The sequence below is a fragment of the Saccostrea echinata genome, unplaced genomic scaffold, assembly GCF_033153115.1.
Source record: "Saccostrea echinata isolate AGI-Se365-2 ecotype Australia unplaced genomic scaffold, CSIRO_AGI_Sech_v1 ptg000051l, whole genome shotgun sequence".
NCBI lineage: Eukaryota > Metazoa > Mollusca > Bivalvia > Ostreida > Ostreidae > Saccostrea > Saccostrea echinata.
This window is the reverse complement of record NW_026889800.1, coordinates 10,733,219-10,747,789: the sequence shown is the minus strand read 5'-3', so window position 1 is coordinate 10,747,789 and position 14,571 is coordinate 10,733,219. Positions and strand designations below refer to the sequence as shown.

Below are 14,571 nucleotides of genomic sequence, written 5' to 3'. Positions count from 1 at the left end.
GAGAGAGAGATATTATAGATTTTGTATATAGTTTGTTAAATATTCACATATTTGGTGATTATTTCAAAATAAATAATAAATGATAAAATATATTCATTATTAACGGAATATTTGTCCTCTCAGTGACAAAGATCTGCCAAACTATGTTGATTAGTTTACTCACTTTTTGCTATTTTGGTATGATTTTTGAAAATGAAAGTAATAATTTTTTTTTAAATTGAATTCATGATAATTGTTGATCATGTATGTTTCACTACAGTTTACAGACATCTTCCCATTTGTGATGCAATATTAAAAGTTGAAGCGGTAACTCTGTTGCAAGCCTCTCGGAGTTTGTTGGCAAAGTTTATTCATTTATAAGTATATATTTGTTGCACCATCATTGGAAGTTTTTCATTTTTTCAAGTTTAATTTGTGTCTTATAATGTTTAAAATATTTTGAAGATAGTAACATCAAGTGTGTTTAGGATGCAAGAGTTATTCTTCTTTGAAAACTTGACTTGCAATGTGTTTTGCATTCCAAACAAACATGGAATCTGTATGAGTTTCACAATATAAATAATGAAGGACTCTAGAGCCTGTTGAATATCACGATGTTATAAATTTATGTGATATATCACTTAAGCCTCACAAAAGGGTAAGTGCTGTAACAATTTCATACATATCATATTTGGTAGAAGAGAGAGAGAGAAATGTCTGAACTCCATTTAGACCAGTGAACTTTGTGTCCTTCTTCACTTGTGACTGATCAATCATTCAGTCATAATGAAAAAAATATCTTGGGAAAGAATGTCCTTAACATAAATTACATGCAGTCAAACCTTACTTCATGTAGTATTTACTAAATATTTTTATTGAACCAAAAAATATCAATGAATTATAGTCCAAATATTGTAAAGCAGTTTATACTGGCTTTATTAGTTTTATAACACATCTGTCAAGAAGATTTTAACTAATTTTAAGGCAATCCAATCCTGAATTTATAAATTATATATATATATATATATATATATATATATATATATATATATATATATATATATATATATATATATATATATATATATATATATATATATATATATATATATATATGAAACATCACACGAAGTGGGGATTCCTTTGTGAATTCACTTTTGCATTGAATTTTATCATATGTATGATTATCGATTTTAAGAAGAACGCGAGAATATGGATGACTCTGAAGAACACTTCATTTTAAATGTGTTGTAGCAATAGAAAAGCCTGTATACAAACTGTTTTACTTATCCCTTTATTCATTTTTTTTTTTCAGAATTCTCTCCCCCCTCTTTATCTCTCAAACTTAACATGACTGTTTTTGTTTTAGGTCTTCGAAACTGGAGCTCTGCGAGAGATTCTTTGTGGTTTTCGTTATCTCTACTGCATTTATCTTCCTCCTATTAGAATCAACTGAACCCCTCAGTTCAACGAATAAACCATCATTTAAAAGCGCTACGGAAAATAACTTGTCTATTACATCAAACAAAGAATGGAGAATATTGTGGTACAATATACCATCGTATCTTGTGAAAAGTTTTAATTATGCTAAATCTAAAAAATGTAATAGGCACCCTAGATGTCTCTTTTCATCGGATCTCAAGGATCTTAATAGAAGTGACGTGGTTATATTCACACAATCTTACATGGCGGTTAATCCGCCACATAAACGATCTCAGCAAATATTTGTATTTAACTCAATGGAAAGTCCTGCATTTATGGGACGACCATCACCAAAATGGGACGATAAATTAGACTGGCTTATGTCATATCGTAGAAACTCAGATATTCACAGGCCATATGGAACTTTACGCAAACGAACCACGCCTTTAGTGAAGAACTACAAAAATGTGTTTAAGAAGAAGAAACTATTCGGTGTATGGATGTCTGGACATTGCCCCGTGCCATCTCGCCGTAGGGATTATATAAAAGAACTGAAAAGGTTTATAGAAATCGACATGTTTGGTACTTGTGGTGATCGTGTTTGTCTCAATCGATCTCCATTTATAAGCGAGTGCTTGAGAAACTTTTCTAGAGATTATAAATTCTATTTTGCGTTTGAAAATAATATTTGCGAGGACTATACGACTGAAAAATTATACAATTTATATTTGGGCAATTTAGATGTAATACCTGTTATAAATGGCCCACAAACAGCAGCGGAATATTTACCTAAAGGGTCGTTTATAAGCGCTTTGGATTTTCACTCACCTAGGGCTTTGGCAGAAAAACTTAAAGAAATTGCCACCAATGAAGAAGTCTTTACTCAATACCTTAGAGAAAAAGACAAATATTACGAAATTGGTATTGACGAAGTATTTCTTAATTCGATGTGCAAGATATGTGACATTTTGGATAAAACAAATGGAAAACCTGAACGACCAAAAGGAACGATTTGGGAACGCTTCTTTTCTAAAGGAGGATGTTGAAAAAAAAATTGATTGCCATCAATATTTGTATAGAAAACCAAAGATAACCTAAAGGGATACTAGTGACCTGTCATACGTGCAAAACGCCAACAATTCCTCAAGATGCTGCTTCTTGTTAATTAATATAGCAATATCCCAACATCGCCTGCTGTGATATCTCCCAACAAATTCCAGAAGCAATAACACGCTCTCATTACGATTAGTTATTTAACTGAGGCAATCTACTGACAAATGAGTTCATGTTACAAGGATTTCAACAACCCCGTTCAAAGTCAGCTTTTCGCATTTTTTACAGTCATTATAATGACCTCGTTTTTAAATATAACCTAGAGATGTGTCGTATTGTGTCTGATAGGTTTGTACCATTTTAGGTCATTGCTTTATTAAAAAATGAAGATAACGAACAGTAATTAAGCTGAAAAGCCAATGGAAACAAAATGATTTGGCAAATACGGACCTCTAAATCATCAGAAGTGGGATAAGGTGCCAGGTAGGAGTAAACATCTCCTGTCGACCGATCAAACAAGTCGTGCTCCTTGTCATGATCAGGCAAATGGATAAAGTCGTAGACAATTCTGTGTGAACATAAAGGCCTAACAATTTGTATGAAAAAAGTCAGTCAACATTCGATTTAACGAAAAATTGTAATTTGTCAAGGACATTGTATCAACCATAGGATTTGCGAAAGAGACAATTGATATCCTTGTACCATCAACTAATTTGCCAATAGCTTTCCTCGATGTAGAAAATGTTCGTACGTAGAGCATGCTCTTGTGTATCAAACAAACTGAGAGACATAAACTACATAAGAAGGTGGTAATGGTAAATTGCTGTAAAGAGAAGGGAAGTTGGCGATAGAAAAGTTGAGGTCATCACGTTTATAATTAATTTTTTTAAATTTGTTAGGTTACTATTAACTTCTTTTTCCTGTAGAATATCCAAATATGATACAGATATGAAACAGATATATCAGACTCTCTGGTGCCTTTTATTTCGTGTTCAAAGGGATAGATAGAATCACGTAGGAATTAAAATGATTTTTGTAGTCGATATCTCTAAATCTCTAATTGAAAGCCTCAGCAAGGGACTTCGTTTCATGTAGAAGTTTTTGAATAAGTTCTGCTTCATATGAATAGAAAAATAGGTCTGCTTATAAAATAATTTATGCTAAATTTGACTACTGAGTACTCAGTATACCTGATCAACATGTAGGATTCACGGCGGGTGTGACCGGTCAACAGGGGATGCTTACTCCTCCTATGCACCTGATCCCACTTCTGTTGCTTCCAGGGATTCGCGGTTGTGTTGAGTGCACAATTCGTTTTGCTTACTAGATTATAAGCAAAATATAATAATGGTCACTATTCGTCATCTTGAAATTTTACAATCAGAAAGGTTACACCAACTAAATACAATATATTAATAGTCTCCCCCACAGAAAGTTCGCATGCGTAACTTACAATAGTATTTTATTTCTTATTTAGGTCGATAATTAAGGATTTATTTAATACTTCATTACAACTTTTAACGTTTAAGTGATTGATAAGTATCTCATTAGGATTTTATATGAAAATGAGCTGTTTGAACTGTTAAAGAGTCGTAAATCTATACCACTTATGATTTAAACATATTTTATTTCAAGTGTTAACCGGTTTGATTTTGTGCAGCTATGGACATCTTATGAGTTATTCATTCGACCTATGTGTGACCGGTCGACAGGGGATGCCTACTCCTCCTAGATATCTGATCCCACCTCTGGAATTCCCAGGGGTCCGTGTTTTATGCTCTGTTCACAGATTTGTATTGTTTGTTGATTTGTTTTTTGGAGATCGATCACTTTTCGTACTCTTCACTTTTTTCATTATGAGTGAATTTCAGCAATGTCTTTTAGATGATGATACAAAACCGGTTGCATGATGATCCAATGTTTTACATATGCTTTTAAAACATACATGGACCTATAGCTATGGAAAATAAAATCCAGTTTTGTTGTTGAGAATATTGATAATATTTAACACTGACATATTATTTTGAAGAATTTCCCATAGATAAGGAAATATAAGTTGGATTACCACTTCTAGAATTAAATCCAAGTTCCTCTAAAATGCAATTGTAATAATGAGCCTTACAATCAAAGACTGTTGTTACCTGTTTTGTCAGCTGGGAAAAGTACATTTTGATCATTTAATCTATCTAGACAGGACACAAAACGAGATGCAATGAACATAAGTAAAATTCTTAGTCAAATGAAAATTCAGTCTGGCATATTTCAAGTTGATTGATTGATTGGTTGTGTGTTGTTTTACATCCTATAAAATTTCTGTGAATTATTTTGGAAATGTTGATTTTAATGAGATCTAACCACTTGAGGTTAAATCTATTTATCAAAGGGAAATAATCTTTTGTGGTTGGGTCTGGTCGATAATGCCTCTTGTTCTCCTCGCGATTTTTAGGATATTTATCAGTTCCATTCATACTTAGGGGATATTAGTAGCACCTAGCAGAGAACTCTGACGTCATGTCACTTATTCGTCATCAGTCTGTGCTGAAACTTTTAGAGGTAAGGATGTCTCGAAAATACAAGAAGGTTTTTTCGTAAATTTATGTCGGCTATTTCATAGTATATTTATACGTGTTGACTTACTTATGCCTGGTAAAAGGCGATTTATTTATTTATTCTTTGCGATGGGTGAATAAGCGAAAAATTTCTGTCGGATTGTAGGACTCGTGTGTAAGAAATTTTTTGCGCAGGCAGCACGTGGCTTGTCATATCACATGAAAAAAGGTCGTTCTAGTATTATTTTACTTAATCATTTAGTTTGTTTTTCTATGTATTATCAATTGGAAATACGAAAGGGGAGAAGAATATATAAAAAAATTCATTGATGTACATGCATATTCCATGTTTTGTTATACTCTCGATAAATAATCACGAGAAGTGAAAGCGAGGTGAGGCGGATGATGAAGAAAGAGTTGCAAGCATTCTTTTTTTGTGTGTTTCAGTGGAGAACGGTATAGGCTACCGGGTATTCAAAACAGCTTATAGAGACAAAAGGGTTACATTATCAATGACACATGGTGCATTTTAGAATACAGAGCTAGGAGGGGGTGTTAGCCTCAGATAAAAAAAAAAAAAAGAATGGAAAAGGGGGGGGGGGTCCAACCCCAAGAGCCTGTTGTTCAAGATTGACTAACTGTGCAGGAAGTATTATACGGCTACATGTCTTGACCTCCTTATCACTGGTATAGATTCCCAGTAAGACCTACCCTAGGTCCCGGACCTAACCCTGGTCTTGTAGCAGCACTGCAAACAACAATTTTTGACACCAGAGCAATAATTGAGGGGTCACCTAGAGGGTGGTGTATTAACTATTAAGATTTAAATTAGTTTCAGTATACTTCTTGATTTCAGCTAAAGCTTCAGTATAGGCTAGTCGAATTTTTAGATAACTAAATCTGAAGCTAGAGAGATTACAAACATACAAGTCTGGACCTATTAGCTTTTCTTTGACTGGAATATAAATTTTGTAGATCTATATTTCTTTGGCACACCTTCATGCATAAGTACAGTCCACATTAGTTATGTCAAGCTTTTAAGCAGAATAAAAATATTTAGGAATAAAATCAGAATTGTATTGCATCTCCTAAAACAGTTTACTACTAAGTGACTAAGACAAGATTGTTTGGAGATACATTATTCATGTGACTAAATACTTCCAATGTCTGCTCATCTTAAAATTTTAAGTTGTGTGCAAAAATTCTGTGTCTTGTTAAGCTAAAACTTGCTGAATTATGAATTTTGAAACTCTAGGTTATTTTCTGTTTTGAATCTGTAAAACAATAATTTTCCACATTTAAAAAGCTTTGTACTCTGTATTTTGCATGCTGCATCTTTATTATCATATAAATCCTTTAAATAATAAAATAATATTTAATACATATATCCATAAAGTCCGAAATACAATTAAAATTTATCTTAGAAATTATAACATTAAATTATAAATAAATCTAAAATTACATTCATATAATTACGTCTTTTAAAAAAAAGCGGTGAATAAACAACATTTTTGAGATTGGTTGCCAAAACTTGTGCGACATGTTATTTAAAAACTTTTCTATTAAAATATGTCTTAAAATGTCTTTTGAAAAAGACCAGGCCGGGACTGGGCCTGTTTAATCATAGCTATTAATCCTATTTTGGACCATGAGTTATATCTAAGAATAGTATTTTAGTCATGATTTATTTATATTTAGTACTCAGTCCATTTCTTATAAGGGTTGCCATCTGATGAAAGAGTAGCAGCAAGATTCTGATCTTAACTCCATTTTCATTATAAAATCAAATATGACTTTTTAGTCTCTTGTGATATTAAACATAGATATAGAATTTTTTTTTTAGCAAATAAGAAATGCTCCTAAATCATATTCATGTCTAAGTACACAAATGTCTTAGTTAATTATAATATGAGATGTCTTATTTTTCTAAAAGATACACAATTAATCAAAATTGTTATATTAGAAAAAATGTAAAAAGCTCGAAATTCATATCTCAGTGACAGGCAAAATTATAAACTCAATTTGTCTAGGTATAGTTTTAGGAGACTTTTGGCATGCGAATAATGAAAAAAAGTTGAAGAATATTTCATCACATGAAAAGTTGGTATTAAGAGGCGCTGCAAGCCGTCTAGACACAAGTCTCCGTTAATCATTATAAATAAATGAATAGAAATAAATATATAATTATTTGGTTATTTATATTTACATGTACAGGCAATATGAATTATCCAATGATTAAAAAGAACTATGCTGACCTGTTAAAGTTTCTTAGTTTAAAAAAAGGATTTGCCTCCGTTGGCATTTTAATGTTATTAGTCATTATAATTGAGCCAATATTCTGAAAGACAATCCATCAATTTTTGGAGACCTTTTTTGTAGCTATAGTATAAAGGAAGATTGCATGAGTCATCTGCAAGGGAAAATGTCTAACTTCAATATTTTATCAATTCTGGTTGTTTTTTTTTTTCTTTTTTTTTTTTTGTTGCAAGATGTGAGTAGAGATAAGCATAGAGTGTAGGGGGAAAACTGTCTCATTCAGGTTTGTACAACTCATCTCCTTGGCACAATGGTTTTCTATGGCAAGATTCATTATTAAGCAGTTTTAACTGTTTTGAATATATAATTTTAGATAATTCATGAGAGGTTTCTCAAAAATGAAACAATAATTATAACCCAGTAATCAAACTTTTTAAGGCATTCCTTGAACATGGAATGGGAAGGATCAATATAGCTCACTTGTCCGCCAACCATCGATGTTTTGTAATGTTTATATACAGGTGTATTGCTGGACCTAAATGTATTTATACCTGTCTGCCTCAGGAGGTGGGGAGGGTGGTGGTAGACTCGAAGTTGCCTTTGTTTACGAAGTATTAAATTTAGATTGCGCATGCGCATTCAGTAAATATGTAAATTGGGGTGCTATAAATACCACCCGGAGTCACCGCTAAGTGCATCATGAAAGTAAACAGAAGGCAACATATATAAATGATTTATTTGCATAAATCATTTATAAATCGCTTTATGACATGTCCAGCTTGCCATTTACAAAAATTTAGGTTGGTTTGTATATTTTGCTATAGTTGTTTTGGTAGCTTAGATTTTTTTGATAGCCAGAAAAATTGCTACAAATTCACTCATTTTCATTAGCTAGTGGTTGCGAGTGAGCAAGACATCTCACCTTATGGTCAGGTGATTATTCTGTTGTGTATGTCTTAGTGTGTTTTTTAGTGCTTTATGAAGTGATGCGTTTGATATAGGTAAAATAGAAACACAGATTATAAATACTTATCTCGTTACCCTGATATGTAGGTTGATTTACATACATTTTCAGTGACATGATGTTAAATATCTCGACTTGGATTACGAAAAAAACCTGTCAAGCTTTTAGTCATTTTTACAGGCTTCTCTTGCAAACACAGATGATTTTAATTGCTTCATCAGCACAGGGATACCTTGAGCCATGGCTGCGCTATGACTAGTTATGGGGTCATAGTTTCAGCCATATGATTAATATGGCTGCATTGTATTTGTTGTATTGTGACTAGTCCATTATTTTTACATTGTGTTGGCGATGTTTTCGCTTCCATATTTGTCATAACACAATGTCATTTTATTTAGGGCAATGCTTTTTGCCCTCATTGAAAATTGATTGTTGCTTATTGCGAAGGCAATGCTTTTTGCCTTTATTGACATATTTAGGGCAGTGATTTTGCCCTCATTGAAGATCGATTGTTTCTTATAGCTTAGGCAGTGCTTTTTGCCTTTATTGACATATTTAGGGCAGTGATTTTGCCCTCATTGAAGATTGATTGTTGCTTATTGCTAAGGCAATGCTTTTTGCCTTTTTTGACATATTTAGGGCAGTGATTTTGCCCTCATTGAAGATTGATTGTTGCTGTTGCTAAGGCAATGCTTTTTGACTTTATTTGACATATTTAGGACAATGTTTTGCCCTCGAAAGGAACTGTTGCTTATTGCTAAGGCAATAATGTTCCCATATAGACTTTTGCATTTGCTTATGCTAAGGCAGTGCTTTTGCCTCTAAGAATTACAAATTTACTTCTGCTTTTGCCTTTTAAATTTTTGCCCGTTGCTTAAGAATACATTGATCATTTGACTTTTTTATGCACCTGTTTCAGCATTCTAGCAATGCTTGCAAGATATACTCAATATATTCATGCCTATGAGGATATAAATTAGTTTCATATGACATACAATTGTCCCCAAAATGTGAAATTATTTTATTCTAGAACAATGTTTTCATCACTATTATGGATTTTCATATCATGTTCATAAAATCATAATTTGCAACTTTTGCCACATGCCTACTGGTGGCGCAGACTGTGCAGCAGCACAGTCTAGTGGCAGATATTGGGCTTACAATTAGGCTCATTGAACTCTTTTACACATTTTAACAAGCATTTTCAAGTATGGACTAATCAGTGGACATCTGTGCCCAGGGTTCACATTTCTAGGGATGCCATTACAAGGCAGTATATTGATGCCTCGGCTCCCTCATTTAAGCGGCCGTGGCCCATTCAGCCAAATAAAATAGTAATCAGTACTTTTGTTATTCTATTGTTTTGATACAACAACTCAACTGGCAATCCCTGCTTTTATTAGATGATTTCATCTTTGATAATGCATGCTTATATTTTAGCTTTATAATATGAATAAAACAAAAAATATTGAAAATGTTCGCGTTTCTCTGGGACAACCCATATATATTGTCCTCGGATACAATTGTACTGACTTTGCTTATTGCTTGCACCCACCAGAGATATTAGGGTTAGTCCTTGATTCGCACCAACCCGATGGATTTGGGGTTTGTACTCGCACATTAGTCGAGTGATTAGGGTAAGTCTCGCACCCACCCAAGATATCCAGGTTATAGTTGTTTCACACTTTTCGAGCGATTAGGGTTAGTTTCGCACCTATCCGAGAGATTAGGGTTAGTTTTCGCATAATGATATTTATTTATACTTATTTAAGACCTTGGCATGACGTGGCATTGCAGTTTGGCGCAGTAGTACTACGACGTCATAAACGTCAATCATTTCTCCGCACCTTCGGACTTTGGCGTGTCAAACCATCGGGGTTTGGCGCTGACCATCGGACTTTGGCCTGACCATCGGACTTTGGAGTCCCATCGCACTTTGGAGTCCTACATCTCTCTCTCTCTCTCTCTCTCTCTCTCTCTCTCTCTCTCTCTCTCTATATATATATATATATATATACATTGTATAGTCCTTCCAAAAATAAACTAAAATATTTCCTACTTTTTTTGTGAATGTGTCAATAACACTTTATATCGTTCTTCTCTTTCTATGTCATACAACGTATACTTATATAATCTTTATTGTCCAAGTCATACATCTTATAGCATTGAGTTAACAAACATCAAAAGATTAAGGTTGTGTGGCATATATAAATATATGTAGTATATAATGTTAAATTGTAACAGACTTTAGTAATATACAGTTTGACCATATATACATTAGACAGAAAATGATTTTGTGACACTTTCACGTACTTCAAAAGCGCGTTTGAGGTAAATACCTAAATTGCACAGTTCTTTACAATTTTTTACACTGAGCAGTTGTATCAGCTTAAAAACTGAAGGTTTTATTCCAGTTATATTTCTTAATATGTCGACATCTAATATCACTAAATTGAAGGCATTTTAAAATAAAATGAAATTCATCCTCAATATCTAAATGGCATATTTCACAATATCTGTTACTTACTGGTATGTTATTGTGACGACCATATTCAATAGCTAGGATGACATACATATTTTGCTTAATTGTTTCTTACATTTGATTGGAATAGCTTTTGTTAAGTTATATTGGAGAGAGAAATTATCAATGATATGAACAATTTATTGGCTCGAAACTTGTTTGAATAAAAATATCAACAATTCTCTGTTTAATAATAGGAAAATGTGTTTTTAATTGAATGTTTTCCTGACAATACCAAAGATAGCCCAGCCCAATTTCAAACAGTTTTTCTTTTATATTTGTTACCCAGCTATTTATTTATTTTTCTTTTTTTTCACATTCCTCAAGTAACATATTATAACAAGCTAAAAGAATACTATTTTCACTTTTTTAACACCTTGAACCAGAATTTGATAATTCTAAGTAACCTTACTACCTTCAATGGGTAACTCCCTGTTTCATAATAAATCATTACAGTGTTTGTATTTTTTCTTACACCTAACACATATTTAAATATTGCAAATGCACATTTTCTACATCTTTTGCATTATGAAACCCCCAAATTTCACATCCATAATTTAAAACACTTGCAACATAAGTATCAAACAGAGACAACATTTTTTTCTGTAGTCAAATACATTTCACTAGTTTTAGCTTTCAGAGAGAACATAGCTTTTCTACCTTGTGTAGACAATTGCTTCTGTGTGATATTAAATTTTCCATTATAATTTAAATGCATTCCCAAGTAGATAAATTTGTCAACAATCTCAATAGGTTCTCGATTCAAATGCCATGTTTCATTGTGACCAGTTTTTCCTCCATTTCTAAATATAACAATTTTAGTCTTTACTACATTAATTGTTAGATCCCATTTTTTGGTATAAGTATACAATTGATTTAACATAGACTGTAGTTCTTCTACACTTTCCGCAAAAATTGCCATGTCATCAGCATGCATAAGAACAAAAAGATTTAATTCTAATATTTGTGATGAAATTTCAATTTCTTTTGGATAGGTGTGCCTGCCATCTGATAACTGAAATTTGATACCAAGCATGACCATATTTGCCAAAAGAGCATCTGTTTGGAGATGACGAAGAATAAGCAGCATAGTGAAATTTAAACAGTCACACAAGGATAAAAGTCCTTCCATCTAGGATTATGGACACCAGGCCTTAATACACTAAGAACTTGTAATATATGTATTTTTACAAAATAATTTAGAGAGAACTGCTATTTTGGCATATATAAAAACAAATGTTAACATATGTGCATATTTCAAATGACTTCCGTGCTAAGGGCATGTACATGAACGAGGATTGTTAGAAAAGTTTGCGGACACATTGATTTAAGGAAAATTTACTGTGCACTTTGAAAAATGACATTTATCTGTTAAATTCTTATATTTTGTTTATCTGTTTATTAGTATGTAAAAAATCAGGCCCATTTACTAAAATTTTGAAAATATACAATTTTTACTGTGCAGTCAAAGAATTCACGGAGCAAGCATTTGATGTTTTTAGCCCTTCTGAGCTAAAGGCTCAAAGAGCTAATGCTATGGCCATTTGTGCTGTGTGCGGTGTGCGTAAACTTTTTAGCTCACCTGAGCTGAAAGCTCAAGTGAGCCTTTCTGATCACCCGTTGTCCGTCATCTGTTCGTCTGTCCGTCCGTCTGTCCGTCTGTCCGTCCGTCCGTCTGTAAACTTTTCACATTTTCAACTTCTTCTCAAGAACCACTGGGCCAATTTTAACCAAACTTGGTACAAAGTACCCTTGGGTAAAGGGGAGTTTAAATTGTTAAAAAAAAGGGCCAAGTCCCCTTACAAGGGGAGACAATTAAGAAAAGACAAAAATAGGGTGGGGTCATTAAAAAATCTTCTTCTCAAGAACCACTGGGCCAGAAAAGCTGAAACTTCTGTGGAAGCATCCGGGGATAGTGTTAATTCTAAATTGTTAAAATCATGACCCCCGGGGGTAGGGCGGGGCAACAATAGGGAATCCAAGTTTTACATTGAAATATGTAGGAAAAATCTTTAAAAATCTTCTTCTCAAGAACCACTGAGCCAGAAAAGCTGAAACTTATATGGAAGCATCCAGGGGTAGTGTTGATTTTAAATTGTTAAAATCTTGACCCCCGGTGGTAGGGCAGGGCAGGGCCACAATAGGGAATCCAAGTTTTACATTGAAATATATAGGAAAAATCTTTAAAAATCTTCTTCTCAAGAACCACTGAGCCAGAAAAGCCGAAACTTATGTGGAAGCATCCTGGGGTAGTGTAGATTCTAAATTGTTCAAATCATGACCCCCGGTGGTAGGGCGGGGCCACAATAGGGAAACATTGAAATATATAGGAAAAATCTTTAAAAAGCTTCTCAAGAACCACTGGACCAGAAAAACTGAAACTTATGTAGAAGCATCCTGTGGTAGTGTAGATTCTAAATTGTTCAAATCATGGCCCCCAGGGGTAGGGCGGGGCCACAATAGGTATTACAAGGGGGGAAGTCTGGTTATGAACAGCATGGCCAAAGTTACTCAGGTGAGCGATGTGGCCCATGGGCCTCTTGTTAGAATATGGGCCATAACTCAAGAACCCCTCGGCCATTTATTGTCAAATTTGTCACATGGTATCCTTGGCCCAAGAACTCCCTTTTGTACTAAAACTAGGGTTGTGACCCTTTAACAAGGGGAGATAATTAGGAAAATAGAAACAAAAGTACTGGTTGCTAAAAAATCTTCTTCTCAAGAACCACTGAGCAGATTATCACCAAACTTATACAAAAGGATGAGGACATGTTGTAGATAAAAAAAATTGCACGGGGATTTACCCTGGGGCAAAGGGCTTGGTCTCAAGGTCACTTCAAAGTTGACCAAAAATTACATTTTATTAAAATGTTGATATTTTGCTTACTATAAGGACTAGGATCATCAAATCTTGTCAGTTGATGCATATAAGGACCTCATATCATGTTGACTCAAAAGTAGGTCATGGTGACCTACTTTTTAAATTTTGCGGCCATTCTTTTTCAAAATGATTTAGAGGCATATTTTGAACAGTTTCAGGCCTATTATCATCAAACTTTTTCAGTTGACAAATGACAGAATGAGACCACTATTCTTTAAATTTGCTTGTTGTGTCTTAGGCTCATAATTCACATTATTTCTATTGCAATCAACTTCAATGTATTCAAATATCTTTAATGAATTCTTATAAAAAAAAATTACTTGAATATATGTGTAATATACATGTACATGTAAAAGATTATTTTAACATGTTTCAAAAATTTAACAAGAAGTCTGTGAGCCAATGCTCACTAATAATACCCCCGCTCTGATGTGAATATACAAGTTCAGTTATGGACAGACACAGTGATAATCAGGAAGTGGACATTGGATCTTTACAAAAATAAATCCCAACATATGGCATCCTTAAACAAAGGGTGTGCTAAAATTTCAAGCATCTGCGATAAGTAGTTGCTGAGAAAAATGCAACCAAAATTTGTTATATATGGTACAGACAGATGCACGGATAAACAGGAAGTTGACATCGGATTCGTACAAAAATGTATCCCACCATATGGCATGCCTAAACAAAGAGTGTGCTAAAATTTCAAGAATCTGCGATGAGTAGTTGCTGAGAAAAATGCAATCCAAATTTGTTATGTATGGTACGGACAGACGCACGGATAAACAGGAAGTTGACATCGGATTCGTACAAAAATGTATCCCACCATATTGCATGCCTAAACAAAGAGTGTGCTAAAATTTCAAGCATCTGCGATGAGTAGTTGCTGAGAAAACTGTGACAAAAATTTGTTACGGACAGACAGACAGACAGACAGACGGACACA

The 14,571-nt window shown here is 33.7% G+C and overlaps 1 protein-coding gene across 1 annotated transcript; it reads left to right on the top strand.

Moving 5' to 3' along the window:
• Window positions 1-1,363: 1,363 nt before the first annotated feature.
• LOC133203591 (alpha-(1,3)-fucosyltransferase fut-1-like) lies at window positions 1,364-4,777 on the top strand. The gene has a single exon (XM_061339362.1). It carries the CDS (start codon window positions 1,665-1,667, stop codon window positions 2,445-2,447), a length of 783 nt encoding a protein of 260 aa, XP_061195346.1. The 5' UTR covers window positions 1,364-1,664; the 3' UTR covers window positions 2,448-4,777.
• The last annotated feature ends 9,794 nt before the right edge of the window (window positions 4,778-14,571 follow it).

Excerpts from the sequence above, each read along its gene's own strand:
- LOC133203591 (XM_061339362.1), top strand. The coding sequence starts at position 1,665 with ATGGCGGTTAATCCGCCACATAAACGATCTCAGCAAATATTTGTATTT.